Raw genomic sequence first — 19,064 nt, forward strand, 5'->3', positions numbered from 1 at the left:
CTGTGATTCGGCAAAAAGTCAGACTTTTTCACCTTTTTTGGTGAAAACAAAAAGGCACTTTCACAGGTTGTTAATGCTGCAGAAAGTACATCATTTGGCTGGTGGAAGTGATGCACTTTCACCCTGGATCAAATTTAGGAATATGTTGCCAAAAAAAAAAAAAAACATTGGCAAGTGAATACCCAATAAACAAGCACTGTTAATATCACACAACTCTAACATGGGAGAGGGGGGTTAGTTGTATCTTTACAATCTGCCCATGGTAAGGAACACCAGGTAGCTGCCCCACCCCAAATGCAGACCAGGAAGGGAATTATTACTCACCAAGTCACAATTCCCTCCCTGGCTCCCCCTTTGTTCCAGTAGCAGATTACTCTCCTCTCTGCACTGGCCAAGATTCCACTCACTCCCCACCAACTTGCAATGGAGGGGAAGTAGCAGCTCCAGAAAGCTGCTCTTCCCGCTGTGCTGTGACTTCCAATGCAAGTAGCTGATGCAGTGTAAGGGAAGGGAGCTCCTTGCACATGAGGCAGGTGACAATCCCCACCTAAATTAATCTTTTCCTGCTTTCTTGATTGTAGAGCAGAAAATATGGGTAAAACAGAGAGAGAAGAAAAATGCAGGTATTTCAGTTGCAATTACACATTCCGGGCCCAAACCCTACTCCTTTGGGAGTTTGGCCATTCATTTCAGTAGCAGCAGGATGGAGCTCACAATATTTACATTAAGCGGCTTGCTCCAGAAAGGATGGTATTGCTGCTGAGATTTATGAACAACAGGAGCACATGCTTTTCCCAAGAGGCTGATCACAGTTATTCTCTTATGCGCACAGTCTCTCTTGGCCCAGAGCCTTGGATTCAGTGGTTGCTTTTGAACCTTAGCTTCCCATCTGGCAGCATAATGAATGCATGCTGCCATGCCAATGAGATAATTTATCTGTCTTAACTGCATGCAGCAAAAAAGTTGTAAATGCTAAATTAATTTTTTTTAAATCACCCTGCTTCAAATACCTTCTTGCACGCTCCTAATACAGGGCATGCTGACTTTCTGAACATGCTGTATACAAAAAAAGAGAGATCTTAGCTTTCCCCATTATAAACAGATTTACCACAATTACCATTACAGATGTAGTAGCAGGAGGAAATCTCACAGAGAAGGAAAATCCACAGAGGAGGAAATGTCCCTTGCAGGTAGATACAGCTGCAGCTCTGTCTTCACAAAGTCACCATTTTAAGTCTAAAAGATTGTGTGTGTTCAAAAGTCAACAGGGGTCCGTTTTTGCTGTTTCGTTAATTACATGCATAGAAACATCAGGGAAAGGGTTTTAACATTTTGGTTTGAAATTCTTAATGTAAAAAGGCTACACTATTTGGGTCAGGGCATTTACATTAGAACAAAATCAGATTAAAAGTATCAGTAATTTTTTTTATATATTTAATATTTGTAATCCTCCAAATGAAGGTACCAGGATGATTATACATGCCAAGTAGTTCACTAATGTCATTTTATCCCCACCTCTCCCCTTTTCAACAGCCCTAGAGTTTCAGTGGGACTAAATCGCATGATAGCTAGGCCTCAGAGTGTTATCAACTGGAAACTTGGGCTACATTAGGCCATAATGGACTGATAAGAGTATGGTAGCTTGTAATCAGGTCTTGGTGGGGTTTTGGAGGGAGGGACGGAGGGAGGGAGTTGGGGTTCCCCCCCCTCACTGTTTTAAAAGTGTTGTTATTTAGTTTGTGTGGAAGTCACCAACAGTTGTTTGAAGGTACTGTATATTGGTAAATGAGTGCTTTTCACCACTGCGTATTATACTACATAAAGTAATTTCTGCCAATGTATTAAAGTGAAGAATGTAAGCTACTAACTGTACTGGTGTACTTGAATATTTGATTAGAAAAATGTTTATCACATGTATCTTACTTTAAAAATTGTGCAAAGTCCCTCTCTTTTGTCTGTTGTTTTTAAGGAGGTGTTTGCTTCTTTGCTTTTTTTACAGATAGTTATCAAAGACACATATCAAATAACTAGAGATGGGCAAAACAAACGGTGCTTTGGTTTGAGAACACAGAAGTAGATTTTCAACAGGCACAAACAAGAGTTAGGTATCTAAGGCCTGGTCTACACTGGGGGGGGGGTCGAACTAAGGTACGCAAGTTCAGCTACGCGAATAGCGTAGCTGAACTCGAACTACCTTAGTTCGAACTACTCACCCGTCCAGACGCCGTGGGATCGAAGTCCGCGGCTCCCCCGTCGACTCCGCCACCGCCGTTCATGGTGGTGGAGTTCCGGAGTTGACGGGAGCGTGTTCGGAGTTCGATATATCGCGTCTAGACGAGATGCGATATATCGAATTCCGAGAAGTCGAACACTATCCGCCGACCCGGGTGGGTAGTGTAAACGTAGCCTAAGTCCCACTGAATTTCATTGTGACTTGGGTGCCTAAATGCCATGCACTTGGAAAATCTGCTCCCTTGTCAACTGGGTTTAATCTTCGTAAAATCATAACCAAAACAAAGAGTGATTTGAATGAAGGTCACATTTTATCCAAACTCCCAAAATTCAAAGGCAAGGAAGTCAGAGGTATCTATGTATGTGTTATATAAATACACATGCACATGTGCACGCACACGGTACATCTATCTATGCAAGGAGTATGGGGAACAAACAGAGAGCACTGGAAGTATTAGTACATAAGCTAAATTATGACTTAAGTAGCATCATCGAGACTTCGTGGCCTGAATGTCATGACTGGAATATTGGTATGGAGTGGGTACAGGTTTTTCAGGAAGGACAGGAGGAAAAATGGAAGAGACGCTATATTATCCAGCAAGAGTATATACACTTGTTCTGAGGTCCAGAAAGAGATGAGAGAAACACCAGCTGAAAGTCTCTGGGTAAAGATAAAAGGGGGAAAATAAGGGTGGCATCATGGTAGGGGTCTACTATAAACCACCAAATCAAGAAGAGGCATTTCTAGAACAATTTGTAAGCACCTAGAAGATAACTGGGTTATAAGGAATAGCCAGCATGGATTTGTCAAGAGCAAATAATGTCAAACCAACCTAATTTCCTTCGTTGACAGGGTTACTGGCCTAGAGGAAAGGGGGAAGCAGTAGACTTGATATACCTTGATTTTAGTAAGGCTCTTGACACAGTCCCACATGATATTCTCATAAGCAAACTAGGAAAATGTGGTCTAGATGGAATTACTATAAGGTGGGTGGCACAAGTGGTCGAAAGACTGTACTCAAAATGCTGTTATCAGTGGTTCACTATCAAAATGAGAGGCCGTATCTAGTAGGGTACCACAGAGGTCATACTCCGCTAGCCATATATGTACCATGCAGTGGGTCCGGTACTATTCAATAGTTTCATTAATAACTTGGATAATGGAGTCAAGAGTATGTTTATAAAACCTGTGGATGAGCCCAAGTTTGGAGGGGTCGCTAGTACTTTGGAGAACAGGATTATAATTGAAAATGACTTTGCAAAACAGGAGAATTGATCTGAAATCAATTGGATGAAATTCAATAAAATCATGCATCCGATGAAGTGGTGTATTCAGCCACGAAAGCTCATGCTCCAATACATCTGTTAGTCTATAAGGTGCCACAGGACTTTTTGCTGCTTTTACAGATCCAGACTAACACGGCTACCCCTCTGATACTTAATAAAATCAAGTGCAAAGTACTTCACTTAGGAAAGAACAATCAAATGCACAGCTACAAAATGGAAAATAACTGGCTAGATGGTAGTACTGCTGGGGTTATAACGGGCCACAAGTTGAATACGAGTCAACAAAGTGATGAATTTGCAAAAAGCCTAATATCATTCTGGGATGTATTAACAGCAGTGTTGTATGTAAGAAATGAGAGGTAATTGTCCCGCTCTACACAGCAGTGATAACACCTCAGCTAAAGTGCTGTGTCCAATTCTGGGCACCAGGCTTTAGGAAAGATGTGGAGAAATTGGAGAGAGTTCAGAGGAGAGAAACAACAACAACAAAAAGATTTAAAACCTGTCCTATGAGTAGGGCCCTACCAATTTTATGGCCGTGAAAAATGCATCACAGACTGTGAAACAAGCCCTTCCGTGAAATCCAATCTCCCCCTGCTGTTAGGAGTGCCCCAGCCACGGGGCTCCTAGCTCTGGCTGGGCTGTGGAGGGACAGTATTTGTCCAACCCCTTCACAACTGCTCTCAGTGGGAGCACAGACCCAGCTTTGGGTGCCTTCCTCTGCTGCAGTATGCTCTGAGTCTGGACAGCAGCCCCAGAGGTTCCCGCAGCTGGAGGAGGCTTCTGGAGGTGGGTCCGATCTCCCCCTGATGCTAGGAGCACCCCAGCTAAGAGACTCCTAGCTCTGGCTGGGCTGGGGAGGTACATGACTTGTCCACCCCTCCACAGCCGTTCTCAGCGGGAGCTCAGACCCACCTCTACTTCCGGGAACCTCCTTCGACTGCAGGAAGCTCCATGGTTGCAGCCTTCAGAGTCCAGCTTTGAAGGCAGCACAGAAGTGAGGGTGGCAATCCTGTGATCCCCCTACAACAGGTTTGCAAACCTCCCCCCCACACACACACACAATCCCCTTTTGGGTCTGGACCCCCACGGTTACAAAACCATGAAATTTCAGATTTAAACACCTGAAAATGTGGAATTTACCAATTTTCAAATCCTATGGCTGCAAAATTAACCACAATGGACCGTGAATTTGGTAGGGCCCTACCTATCAAGAAAAAACTAAAATAATGGGTATGTTTAGTCCTCAGAAATTAAGACTGACATAGGGCCTGATAACAAATCTTTAAATATACTAAGGACCTTTATAAAGATGGTGATCAGTTGTTCTCCATGTCCACTGAAAAAAGGACAAGAAATAATTGGCTTAATCTTCAGCAAGGGAGATTTATGCTTAATATTAGGAAACACTTTCTAACTATAAGGGTAATTAAACTCTGGAATAGGCTTTCAAGGGAGGCTGTGGAATCCTCATCGTTGGAGGTTTTTCAGAACGGGTTGGGGAAACCCTGTCAGGAATGGTCTAGGTGTACTTGATACTGCCTGAGCACAGGGGGCTGGACTAGATGACCTCTCAAGGTCCCTTACAGCCCTACATTTCTAAGATCTATGGTCCCTGTTTTGGACTGTGTTACAAAGAGAGATAGACAATGATAGGGTTGGGGGAAGACCTAATTTTGCAAAATCTCCCCAGAGCGGGTTTTGTTTCACAAAACCAAACCTAAGACCAAGGAGTGGTTTGGATCCAAGTCCCATTTTACCCAACTACCCAAAGTTGTTTAAAGAAAAGGCCCTACATATTCATCATAGACTATGAACAGTATACCACAACGAAAACCTGATCCAAACTCCACTGAAGTCAATAGAAAGACTCACTGGGATTCAGCGGGATTTGGATCAGGCCTCAAGTGAGTGATAATGAGTTTTGCTGCAGTGGTTTTCCTTATCATACCTTATTTCTGTGTCAGTGTGGAAGGCTGATTGCTGTAGTTTTAAGTGAAATATACTAAAAACAGTACTATTTTTAAATGAGTGGAGGGATGGATTGTGGTCCAAACTGTTTGGCTGCAACACTGAAGTCTGTCCTCCCTGTAAAGTGTGTTTTTACCATAACTCTCATTAATATTTATTGGAAGGGCAGACATACACCTAGGCGAAGAGAGATTTGTACAGGATGTCTAAAATCCACCTTACATTCCACATGCAAATAAAAATATGATTTCTATATGATCTAAAACGTTACCTTTCTTCCCAGCCTAGAAATTTTCCACTTTGGTGCTTGAGCTAATGCTATGTGGATGCTCCTGCATGTTGTGTTTTTGTGGCAGATCAAGAGTAAAATGCAAAGCAGAGAAACTCCCCAGGCAATAAGGTAATTAAAGACCTTTCCTCATGAATTAGTCTCTCAACTTACAGTGCATGTATCTATAATGATACCAAAGAAAGAAGAGATAAGCAAGAGCACTTTTAAACTGACCTGTTTTTCATTTTCATCCTCCAGCTTTAGCCTGTCTTCTATGCAGTTCCTGGCCTGAAGGAATGCCTTCCTCTGAGCCCTTTCCGTCAAAATCCTCACAAAGACCCCATACAAATTTACACTGACAAACAGGATAGCATTGGCCATGAGCTGTAAGGGAAGAAGAAGAAGAAAAAAAAACATTTTAATATACAGAATTTTTTCATATTACTACTCATGAATGAAAAAGTGACTATTTAAAATCTGGCCCTATAGACTACATTGGTGAAACACTTTCCTGTATTACAACAGTGTAGAAGCAACAATACCAGCTGTAATGCAGCTAGGCAGGCATATTTCACAGTCTACAACTTTTAATTTGCTAAAGGCAACTTTTCTTAAAGCAACCAGTGGCTTCTTATTATTTTTGTTCATCATTAGGTCTTTCGTTAAGTCATTGGCAAATCTGTCTATGTTCCAATATGACCCTTACCAACATCACTTCACAAATCAACATCACTGTGAGGTAAGGAAGTACTGTGCCCATTTTACAGATGGGGAACTGAGGAACCGAGAGATTAATTTAGTTGCTCATAATCACACAGAAAATCTATGATTGGGCCAAGACTTGAACCCAGTTATCCTACATCCCTCTTCAGTCACTCATCCACTAGGCTCTCTGGCCTGCATCTGTGCCGTTAGCAATCATATTGTGTGGTTTTGAACATCTACTCTAGAGATTATTGACAATGATCCTGCAGTGTGCTGAGTGCCTCCTACAACATGCTGAGTGCTTTCAAATCTCATTGACCTTAGCGGGAGTTGAGGACACTCAGTATGTTGTAAGAGGCACTCAGCAGGATCAGTCCATCCCAAAATACTGAAGACAGGAGGAAACGGACTAGCTAGACAGCAAACAAATTTCACATTGAAAACTGCACTTCTACCTAGGAAAGAAGGGAAACAAAAATGTGTGTTAATCCAAAACAAGGCCCTACTGTGTGAAGTACAACCTTAGATTCATCCTATTAGTTCTTGAGCTGAATTAAGAAGTGAGGCCCTGCTCCAGCAAAGCACTTAAGCATATCTGTAACTTTAAGGATATGAGTAATTCCATTCTACCCTAGTGAGAAACTTAAAGATGAACTGCAAAACAGTCTGTGCTCCTACGGCTCCATTTTGTGTCTACGGGAGACCTCACTTTGCTACTGATTTCCTCCTCAGCTTTAAAATATTAAGTGCTGGCTTCCCTTTTTCTTTGGGGCGATTGTCAAAATGACATCACTCAAGATCAGAACTGAAGTACAGGTCTTACAGCCCCTTCTTGAGAGAGGAAGGAATGAAGTTGAGTCTTAAGTTGTCTTCTTTACACAGGCACAAGATTCTCTATGGCCTTGGGCAAGAAAATATGTGGCCTCTCTCCCTCCATATTCACATCTATAAAATGGTGATAAACATATTTACTTATATAGCCACTGCTCAGAGGTGATTGTGGGGATGAGTTACTGCTTGTACAGCACTTTGAAGATGTAAAACACAATGTGAATGTTATTATTTAGAGATATTGATGAAGGCATAGAGAGATGTCTCCGGTTCTTGTCTCCATTTATCTTGTATTGTAATAGAAAGCTGTTCATGGTGTTATCAAATTTCAGCACAAATAAAAGCCATTGAAAATGTACAAGAGAAACTTCAATGGAGCCTGATTTTTAGAGGCATGAATGGTGCCACTATCACCGAATGTCTACATTTTATCATACACTCTGCATGATCTAATGGTTGTGACTATTGCAATACCAGTGCATTGTAAAGCTGATTTGTGCTGGTCCAATGGCTGAAAAAAATCGCATGGATATCTAGCAGTCAAGTCTGGAGGCAGCTATCAAAGACCACAGACTGAACAATCAGAACAACTATGGACAATGCAAATTGCATGACTTTGCTCAGAAGTGGTTCTAGCAACATGACTGTGTTATCAAATGGTGTCAAAATCTAATATTCTTCTTTGGATATTGATATTACAATGAGATCGTAGCTGGATAATTGTTTTTAGATGGAATAAAAAAGTTAATTCAATTTCTTGGCCTTCTATTGTAAGCAGTAAAAGAGCATATATTTTAACAATCTGCCAGCTGTTCCGGGGCTGTCATTACAATTTCACTCAAACTCTGGTGATCTTCTGGACCCTGAGCAACCAGTAGGTGGGTCGTTGCAATCATGCAGCCACTTTCAAACACAGCAGGGTAAGTCATTTTCTGACAAAGTTTGAACAGTTCAAGATAAAACAGAGGCTTAGCTGTCAGCACTGGCCTGCAGGGAATCAGGAAAAGCGATAAAGCAAGTAAAAGTCACAGAATTAAGAATGTGAGAAAAGAAAGTAGGGTAGATTGTCTCCTGATAGAAGAGTCTCTCTCCCTCCCCTCTCAAGGCCCTCTAACTTTTTTTTTTCCTGACTGCAAATGCCATATATTTCTTTCACTGTTGGTTTCTTGGATGTATGCCATTTTGTCGTCCCAATATACATATGCTATCTGACATATGACCTAGGAAAGATTAGTAAGGTTTTCAGAATTAAAGCCAATAACGAAATGGCTTTTGCCAACTAGATGGACTCAAGCAAGAAACCAAGATTAGGCCATGAGTCTTAAAAATGATTAGTGACTTTAGGTGTCTGAATTTCTGGGTGCCCAACTTGAGACACCTTAAAGGGGCCTAATTTTCAGAAAATGCTAAGGGAACTTTGAAAATTCAATGCTTTTAAAAGGTGTCTTGGGTTGGGTGCCCAGAAATTGAAGCATCAAAAAGAAAACCACTAGTGATGTCCAATAGTCTTAGTTTAAATCCTTGCTCGTAAGATTGTAAGCTCTTTGGGGAAGGGACAGTCTTTTTGTTCTATGTTTGTACAGTGCCTAGCACAACAGTGTCCTGGTCCATGACTAGGGCTCCTACATGCTACAGTAATTCAAATACATTCATAATAATAATACTCAGAATATACGCCACTTATTACACTAGGGCAGTGTTTCCCAAACTTGGGACGCTGATTGTGTAGGGAAAGCCCCTGGCAGACCAGGCCGGTTTGTTTACCTGCCGCGTCCACAGGTCTGGCCGATCGCGTCTCCCACTGGCCGTGGTTCGCTGCTCCAGGCCAATGGGAGCTGCTGGAAGCAGCGACCAGTAAGTCCCTTGGCCTGCACTACTTCCAGCAGCTCCCACTGGCCTGGAGCAGCGAACCACGGCCAGTAGGAGCCGCGATCGGCCAGACCTGCGGATGTGGCAGGTAAACAAACCGGCCTGGCCCACCAGGGGCTTTCCCTACACAAACGGCGTCCCAAGTTTGGGAAACACTGCACTAGAGGGTGGTAACAAAAAGGTGGTATTTTCTAGGTAATTACTATCTTCTATTTGCTTAAAAAGAAACAATTATTTTTTGTTTACTTAATGTGACAAGAAATTGCAAAGAAGCTTTTGGGGTCCTCATTTGGAACTGGAAGCACACAATCAGGCAAGCAGCAGAGACCCCCTCCAGAAAAAACAACCCAAAAAACAAATACAGTACAGTACTGTGTTAAATGTAAACTACTAAAAAAGAAAAAGCAGCATTTTTCTTCTGCATAGTACAGTTTCAAAGCTGTATTTAGTCAATGTTCAGTTGTAAATTTTTGAAAGAACCATAACGTTTTGTTCAGTTACAAACAGCTTGGGAATGGAGGTTGTTCATAACTCTGAAATGTTCGTAACTCTGAGGTTCTACTGTAAATAACTGATGACGTACATAACCAGGTTACCCAGTGGCTGGAATAATAAGGTCCTCAGTAAATTCTTTCCTGAAAACCATTTTCTGGTTTTGACTGAAATTTTTTTTGAGGTTTTGACTACCAGCCCTTTCCACTGGACTATAACATGGTGCACAACATAAACCTGGGAAATCACAAATGCTAAAATGGTTTCTTGATTACTCAGAGGGCCTCCTATGTAATGGCTCTAATAGGGAAGGATCCTAAAGTACACAGCTGGAATAGACTAAAAGTAAATGAGAGATGTAAATCACTGTGGAACAGTTTTTAATGAGAGACCCTAATCAAATGAAATTTTGCTCTCTGAATGAGAAAGTCAAGGTCGTGATCTCGTATAGGATTGAAGACTGATTTTAATGGGAGTTGCAAGTGCTTGGCATTCTCTGGATGAGGCCTTAATTGCAAATATCAGTTACTTGAGTCACTCCCACAGTGGCACAGCTGTTCGTGAGCTGTCACATTGTCCTGCGGGAGGTGGGGAATGCAGCAGAGTGGAATAGTGAGGGGTTGCTGTCAGCAGTTCTAGTAGAAGGCCAAGATCTGCAGAAAATGCTGGTCCAGTTCTCGTGGATCCTTAGGCATCTGTGGCCAACTGAAAGAGCAAAAACTAGTAACCAGAGAAACTTTTCATTGACTTGTTGAGTGACATAGGGGCAAATAACTTATCCTTTCTATGCCTCAATTACCCTCTCTGTAATACTGGAACAATAACATTTACTCACTTCCATAAAATACTTTGAGATGTATGGATGAAAAATATTGTCTATAGTAAAAATGATAATACATTTTCCATTATAACTCATGCATCCATGAAAGAACAACAGGCTACATGGAACATTAGTACCGTAATAAGAGTTTTACTTAAATGAGTTTTAGGCCTGGTCTACACTTAAATTTAGGTTGACATAGCTACGTTGCTATGGGATGCGAATAATCCACAACCCTGAGAGATGTAGGCATGCCAACTTACTGTGTATGCAACTAGGTAGACAGAAGAATGCTTTCATCAACTTCACAACTGTCACTAGTGGAGATGGTGTTCTTACACCGATGGATAAATTCCTTCGATCTGTGAAGGCTGCATCTACACTATGGGGTTCTGCTGTAGCGACGCTGGTATACTCCCCATAATAAAGACCTGGCCTTAGCATTAACCCTATATCACAATACCATTAAATCTTTGCTGAAAAGTGACAAGACTGGGTTTGTGTGTGTGAGAGAATTAGAGAAGATGTAAGCAGTGATGAGCTGCCAAAATCTTAGGAACCCGTTCCCTACTGGGTCTTCGGCGGCACGGCTCCGGCGGCTGAAGGACCCACCACCGAAGACCCAGTAGGGAACTGCCCAGTGAGTACACCCCCACCCACGTCCTGCCCCCCCTCAGAAACCACAACCCATAACCCCCCCTGCCCTGCTCCTTGTCCCCTGACCACTCCTTCCCAAGACCCCCAACCCTAATTCCCCCCCAGGACCCCACCCCCTGCCAAACTTGCCGCTCCCTGTCCCCTGACTGCCCTGACTCCATCCACCACCATCCCAACAGACCCCAGGAACTCCCACGCGGCGCCTACCCAACCCCCCCTTCCCCATCCCCTGTCTGCCCCCCCAGAACCTCTGCCCGATCCAACCCCTCCTCCCCCGCCCCAGTCCTGGCCTCTTACCCCTGCCGGGGTCGGGGCCAGGGTCGGAGCCGCAGCCGCAGGGCCCGACTCCCCGGGCCGGGCCGACACCGGGCCCGGCGCCGGAGCCACAGCCGCGGGGCCCGACTCCCCGGGCCCGGCCGACACCGGGCCCGGCGCCGGAGCCACAGCCGCGGGGCCCGACTCCCCGGGCCCGGCCGACACCGGGCCCGGCACCGGAGCCGCAGCCGCGGGGCCCGACTCCCCGGGCCCAGCCGACACCGGCGCCGGAGCCGCAGCCGCGGGGCCCGACTCCCCGGGCAGGCACCGGGACCGGAGCCAGAGCCGCAGGGCCCGACTCCCCGGGCCGGCACCGGGACCAGAGCCGGAGCCGCAGCCGCGGTGCCCGAGCTGGGCCAGGTCCGAGCCGCGCAGGCGGGACCAGCCCAAGCCGGGGGTGCTGGGACCGGGCTGGGGCGCTCGGCCAGGGCCAGGAGGAGCCGTCCCGCCCCCTCCCGCACATTCCCGGCTTACCTGCCTGCTCCTTTTTTCAGGCTTCCCGCGAACATTTGATTCGCGGGAAGCAGGGGAAGGGGAGGAGAAGGAGGGCAGAGCGTTCAGGGGAGAGGGGGAGGTGAGCTGGGGCCAGGGCCGGGCAGACAGCTGCCCGAGCCTTTGTTAAATTTAAAAGCTTTTTAGAATCGGTTGTCCTGGAACAACCGGTTCTAAAAAGGCTTCTAAATTTAACAACCGGTTCGCGCGAACCGCTGCGAACCGGCTGGAGCTCACCACTGGATGTAAGTGATCAAAAAGCGAATGAACAAGGTTTTATCAGAGTTTTAAATGAGCGGGTCAAATATTTTTTTTTCCTTCCATGGGATATGTTAACATTAGAGCACCTCCTTTATTTACAGCACACGACAGACAGCATAGAAGAGAATTTCAAGATGCCGTCAATTCTAATATTTCCCGATGCACAATTGCCTCTTGATCTTGATGTAGCTTTGTTAGGTCTAGTAATTCACCTAATCAACTCATTTTACAGCCTCTTGAGAACACTTAATTACTACATCTGCTACCTCCTTGTGCTGAAGTGTCATCACACACAGGAACAGAGCGCTCACAATGTTCCTTTAGTTCATAAATGCTTCCCAAACAGCACTCCCTGGTACCAGTACAGTAAAGTCCAGCCAAACAGATGATCTGTAGCAGGGGTAGGCAACCTATGGCACGAGTGCCAAAGGCAGCACGTGAGCTGATTTTCAGTGGCACTCACACTGCCCGGTCCGGGGGACTCTGCATTTTAATTTAATTTTAAAACCCTTATTTACTTTACATACAACAATAGTTTAGTTATATATTATAGACTTATAGAAAGAGACCTTCTAAAAACGTTAAAATGTATTACTGGCACGCAAAACCTTAAATTAGAGTGAATAAATGAAGACTCGGCACACCACTTCTGAAAGGTTGCCAACCCCTGATCTATAGATTTAACATTTATTCCCAGCTCGTATAAAGCCTTCCCTTATTTTTTATATTTTATTTTTCAATTGGATTATGCCAGTTATTAAGCAGATCTAGTGCTTTTGTGCTGACCACTCTTTCTTCTTCCTTTTCAGATTCAAGAGGAAAGTAAATGGTAGTAATGTTGCCTAATAGGGGACTAGCCATCGTGGATATTTCAACAACCCTATAGGTGACCATAGGTAAGACACAGCCTTTATGTGCCATATTTTTAGGAATTGCACATGCACAATGCATGATCTGCACATATAAATCAAGGATTTGCACATACGCTTACTTCTGTGTGCATGTGTATTTGACCAGGGTGCACACAAAGCTCATGAGCACGGTTTTAAAAATGTAAGTCTCAGCATTGTATATAATCCTGGAGAAAGATGTACAATAAGAACAAAGGATTATCATCAAGCACCATCAAGTCCAACATCTTATTACTACTAAAACCAAAAGAAGTTTTTTGTGGGGAGGAAGAGAGCTTTGAGGAATGCACTTAATATGTTTACTTTCATTTAAGGCATATAGTACAAAGAGATTAACTATATTTCTATTTTCATCAGGGCTTTCATTGAAATAAAATCCAACACTGTTTTTTTTGTTTTGTTTTTTAGCAACTGAAAACCATCTTTTTTCAGATTTAAACTAAAAATTGAACATATTTTGGTTTTCAGTTTTTCGTATTACGTGAACAAGTTACAGAAATATTTTCTTTAAACATACACATGTTCATGGAAAGCAAATTTCAGGCTGTAGCCCGGGTTCACCTAATCATGAAGAAAAAGTTGTTTCATGGCAAAATGAAATTCATTTCACAAGGAACCAGCAGTCAGTTATAAAGTTTCAGTCATCTGATCAAAGTGTAGAGAGAAAAAAAATACCACGTGTCCTAGGGGACTAACCTACTTTCTAATATTAAAACCTAAACTGCCATTCAAATATATAACTGTGCAGATGAAATATAGGAAGGAATAATCACAACAAACATTTTGCAAGTAACTCACAGGCTGAAGCTTGTTCAGTCATAAGATTCAAAAGGTTGCAAATAGTCCAGTGCAGACACTGTTTGTTATGAATAGTTGGCTCAGCTCTATTCAAAATGATATAAGCTGTTGCCAAGTACAGCAGTGGCCTGCAAAGTCCCAGCTATTAAAAAAAAAATAAACAAACAAAAAAACGAACCCCCAATTTGTTTCCATTTCAAGCCAATTTCTTACCCATCCCGATTTGCTCTAGGTCTCACTCACTGGATTTTGAACTCATAATATTTGAATGGATTATTTTTCTTGTTTTCTTATCGGCAGTTACTCAGCCATACTGAAGTTAAATACCAACCATATTTCCATACATATAGTCAGGTTTTATCTAAGTGCAAATGCAGGTTTCCTTTTTTAAAAAAATTGTGCAGGGACTACAATGGATGGAAAGCAATATTTGAAGGAAAGTCAAATAAGTCAAAAGCATTTCCCACACCTCAGAACAAGTCTCGCAATTCTGAGAACATGGTTTAACACCTCTCTCCCTTTGTTTTGTAACAATATAGTGAGAAATGCAGATAATGGTTATTATTGAAAACCGTAACGTTATACTAATGACTTTGAAATTTTGCACTCTCACTTAGTGGCAATGTTGTATTAGATGCCTAAAATGTTACATTTCCACCACTTTAATATAGGTGAGAATTCTGAATATTAGCGTTCTGAGCAGAACATATCCCTTTACTATAATTATAGGGCCAAATCACTCCCCTTCTGTGAAAAACCTGCAGGAGCGGGCTACGGGGGAGGAAAGCTTGGGGAGGTTCCCTTTCTGGAGTTTCTTGCAAATGTTTACATGGTAAGGGAAGGAATGGACAGGGGTTGGTCCTATCCACTTCCCCAAGAAACTGCTGGATCCTCTTACATCATACTGTGGTCCATTATTGGATATCACTTCTCAGGTAATCCACAAGGATAAATAAAAATAATAAACTATTTAGGGTTTTTATAGTCTTTTTGCAGGGTGTTTTTTTTTTGACATTTCAATTATTTCTGTCCAGTCTGAATAACTATCGAATCCTACAAAAAAGTGTTGTTTCTTAATCAATCAATATATAATGTGTCACCAGAATGGTTTGCTGCCATTTCCACAATTATGGCCAGCATACCTTTTTCTATTTATGCACAATTGCTTTCATTACTTATTAAAGTTCTGTTAAAGGCAGTGCCAATTAGTCCCTTCACATCAAAATGGGAAAATCACAGCCTCTATCCCCCAGACCATGTATTACAACGGTGGGCAACCCACAGCCCGAAGGCTGCCAGACAGTTTGTTTAAATTTGCACGGCCGCATGCAGCTCCCATTGGCCGTGGTTCACCATTCCCGCTTCCTGCAGCTCCCATTGGCCAGGAACGGCAAACCATGGCCACTGGGAGCTGTGGGCGGCTGTGCAAATGTAAACAAACTGTCTGGCGGCCCACCAGCAGATTACCCTAACGGGCCTCAGGTTGCCCACCACCGATGTAGTTCAATACAGGCTAGATGAAGTAGGTTTTGACAATTATAGCAAAACAGACAACATTGCTGTCTTAACATTTGTTTCCTTGTATTAAATGTAACTAATTAGTCCTTTGACCACTTCCTAGGCTTGTCCCTGTGCAACAACTCATTTAAAAGTTGAAAGATTTTCTAAAAAAGCCATGGTAATTAAAACACACTTAAAAATAATGTCTTCAGAAAATATGTTTTCCAAGCTATTTTTGCAGCTTTTCGTGGAGGTAGAGTTGCTAGGTGAATGGATGTGTTAAGCATTTATGCACAATTTTTCTGCAACTATGTTCCAGAGACTCCATACATGGTTGTGAGAACTGAGATACAGTCAGCTTCATTAGGGCTCTATATTGCTCTAGGTGGATAAGCATTGCTTCCTGAGCCTGCAGTTCTCATTCTAAAGAGGTACAGGGATAGACCATCGCTTCAGTTCAGATCTGCCCTGAGCAAGGGAGAGAACATTGTACTACTGCCTATGGAATAGCCTAGGAAGGAGATTGTCACTTAAGCCTAGATTCACAAATGTACTTAGGCACCTAAAACCCTGACTTAAGTCCCACTTTTAGGCACCACTGTTATCCACAAAATTCCTACTGAAATCTGTAGGTGCCTAAAGTCACTCACTATATTTTTTCAGTAAAAGTTCCCTCAGTGCCTATGTTTCTGCCTTTGAACATGCACACTGCTGCTTCCCTATAGGTGCCTGGACCCCCATTTCCTGCCTAAGCCTCAGAGTTATACACAAAGCAGAGGAGACAGTTGTTCAGCTGCCTAAGCCGTGGGCGGGGTGGGGGGGGAATGCAGTAGGCATCCTCTGAACACACCTACCAGATAAGGCCCCTCAGACAAGTTTACAAAGAATAGTCAGGGGAAGGACCTCACTCAGTGGTCAAGATGCTTGTCTGGGGATGTGGGAGACCCCTAGCTCAAATTCCTCTTCCATCTGAGTGGTAGAAGGGATTTAAACAGGAATCTGCCACTTTTCAGGCAATTCCCCTGGACTCCATAAACCTTTCCTATAAAAGCTGTCCCACTGTGGATAAATAATGTAAGACTCATTGGGCCTGAGGAAGATGAGGACCATGAAAACAACTGTGTAGCCTGGTGATTAGAGCACTCACCCAGGACAGCAGAGTCCGATGGTCCAGAACTCCTGCTCCAGTCACTATTTATCCACAGTGGAACAGCTTCAACAGGAGAGACTGAAGGAGCCTCACCATCAGAGTATCCCATAGCCCAGCGGTTAGGCCCTCACCTGAGAGGTGGCAGATCTCCTTCCCCTCAGATGGAGGGAGGACTTGAATTCATATCCCAAGTGAGTACCCTAACCACTGGGCTAAAGGTTATGAATGAGATCTTCCTCCCTTGCCCTCCACCACCACTTCTTGCACAAACAGCGTAGGCACTTAAATCCAAAGAAGGTCCCTGGCTGTAAATCATTAGCAGCACAGTCCCCTCCCTGAAGCCCAGCCTGACACAGCTATCTCCGTGACTGGAGTGGGGCTTAACACACCCTACTCTGGTCAGCATCTCCTGTTGGTTGACTTAGGCAACTCCCCAGCAACACTGACTTTGGTGAATTGTATTCTATGGCACACATCTCTCCTCAAGCTTGGATAGGGAGCCTGGGGCCCACCTCTGGCTTTGTGTATTCCAGTGATTTTCTAGGCGCTGAGATGCTCAGCGTCACAACACCTAACTCCTTTTGTGCCTCCAGGCCTTGGAGACCAACAATCTCCCAGTTTCCCCACTGTTCTGGGGACGGAGTAAACTGCACAGTGTCTTTACCTGCTGCAGCACAAACAGCCTGATGTGCTAGTAGCAGCTATGTTGCTGGCCACATTGCCCCCCACCCACCTCAATGGTGACCACATATTCAGAATATGGGTTTTGTATTACAATTGGTACTGTCTAGCGACTTCTTTCTGACCTTGATTGTCACCTGACTTCACGGACATTATCAGCTCTTTGTTCACTGACGCTTGGAGTGTCCAGTTTCTCTCACTAGGTTTGTGAGAAAATGATTGGCTCCAGGGTAAAATCTACCTTTTTCTTTAAGCTTTATAAGGGGGGTCCTGGTACTCAGTTCTGTGTCAGTCTTGGATTCTTGCACTACCTGATCCTGGTGTATGAGGAAGTTACTCTCCTTGTGCAGTAACAATGGTTCTTTGACTAGTGTACCTATGGGTGCTCCACTATAGGTGTGTCTGTCCCTCTGTACCTCTAATTGGAAAATGTAGGTAGCAGAATCTATTTGGCCTGCACATGTGCCCTCCCTCCCTTGTGGTCTGCCTTGAGGCTATCTAGCGTTGCATGGGCAAACCACCCTCAGTTCCTTCTCAACCGCCCTCGGCCTGAGGCAGAGCAAGTAGCAGTCCAGTTTACTTACTTACCTCTGTTGCATTTAAAGATGTCCTCATCTCAGAACTCTGCAGGGCAGCAACCTGGCCCTCTGCCCACACTTTTACGGAACACTATGCGATTGTTCAGGACTCAGCCTCTGATACCATCTTCGGCTGCACAATCCTACTGTCAATAATGGACTCCACTCCGAAGCCCCAGCTCTCCATGAGAGATACTGCTTTGACGTCACCTACAGTGGAGCACCCATAGGGACACTACTCGAAGAAGAAGAGGAAGTTACTCACCTTGTGCAGTAACAACGGTTCTTCAAGATGCGTGTCCCTATGGGTGCTCCACAATTCACCCTCTTTCCCTCTACTTCAGAGATCTCAACTAGGAGCTCTGCGGCAGAGAAGGAACTAAGGCAGTTCGCCCACACAATGCTAGATAGCCTCAAGGCAGACCATGAGGAAGGGTGGACGCATGCGTGGGCCAAACAGACACTGCTACCTACATTCTCTGATTAGAGGTGCAGGGGCCCAGACACACCTACAGTGGAGCACCCAAAGGGACATTACCCGAAGAAGAAAGTTCTGTTTTGTCCATATGAAAGACACTGGTTCAGTTAGACACAGCTGTTTGAGCAAGTAAATAAACCTATACAGTTATTACTATAGTTACATCTTTTCCTCACATTTAACAGGGACTTTAGTATGGCTTAAGACAGGCATTTCTTACCCAGAAAATGTGACAAACATTATATACATTGAACTGAGCTGTATGCTGGCAAAACAGTGAGCCAAGCATATCTGAACGATTGCTCCTGTCTCCCGCACTATCTCCCTGGCAGCAAACACTATAAATATTCCCAGATCATTAATTCCCAAAGAAGCAGGAAGTCACTCTTCAATATGCGAAAGCAATGTCTAGATTTTGGGCCATATTCTCTCCTGAGCCAAAATCTGCTCAGTGGAGGGCATAAAAGCAGTGAGCCATCAGGAAGCCAGTCACAGCTCCTTGATTCATCAGCCATATCTGCTTCTGCTCCAGCAGGAGGAAGGACACAGAGTAGTCTGTGTGACAACAGTGGAAGTAAATGCCCTATTAGTGAAAATCAGGAAGCATCACAAAAGATCAGAGGGGTAGCCATGTTAGTCTGTATCCACAAAAACAATGGGGAGTCCAGTGGCACCTTAAAGACTAACAGATTTATTTGGGCATAAGCTTTCGTGGGTAAAAAAACCCACTTCTTCAGATGCATGGAGTGAAAATTACAGATGCTG

General features: G+C 43.8%; 1 protein-coding gene across 1 annotated transcript in view; it reads right to left on the bottom strand.

Annotated features, from left to right (window-relative positions):
• Nucleotides 1-19,064, bottom strand: part of ADCY1 (adenylate cyclase 1) — a 224,952-nt gene that overhangs the window by 138,777 nt on the left and 67,111 nt on the right. Inside the window, exon 2 of the mRNA XM_045005001.1 lies at nucleotides 5,996-6,145. Within this exon, the coding sequence (XP_044860936.1) occupies nucleotides 5,996-6,145 (150 nt within the window). The remainder of the gene's footprint in view (nucleotides 1-5,995; nucleotides 6,146-19,064) is intronic.

This window comes from Mauremys mutica, chromosome 2 (genome assembly GCF_020497125.1).
Source record: "Mauremys mutica isolate MM-2020 ecotype Southern chromosome 2, ASM2049712v1, whole genome shotgun sequence".
NCBI lineage: Eukaryota > Metazoa > Chordata > Testudines > Geoemydidae > Mauremys > Mauremys mutica.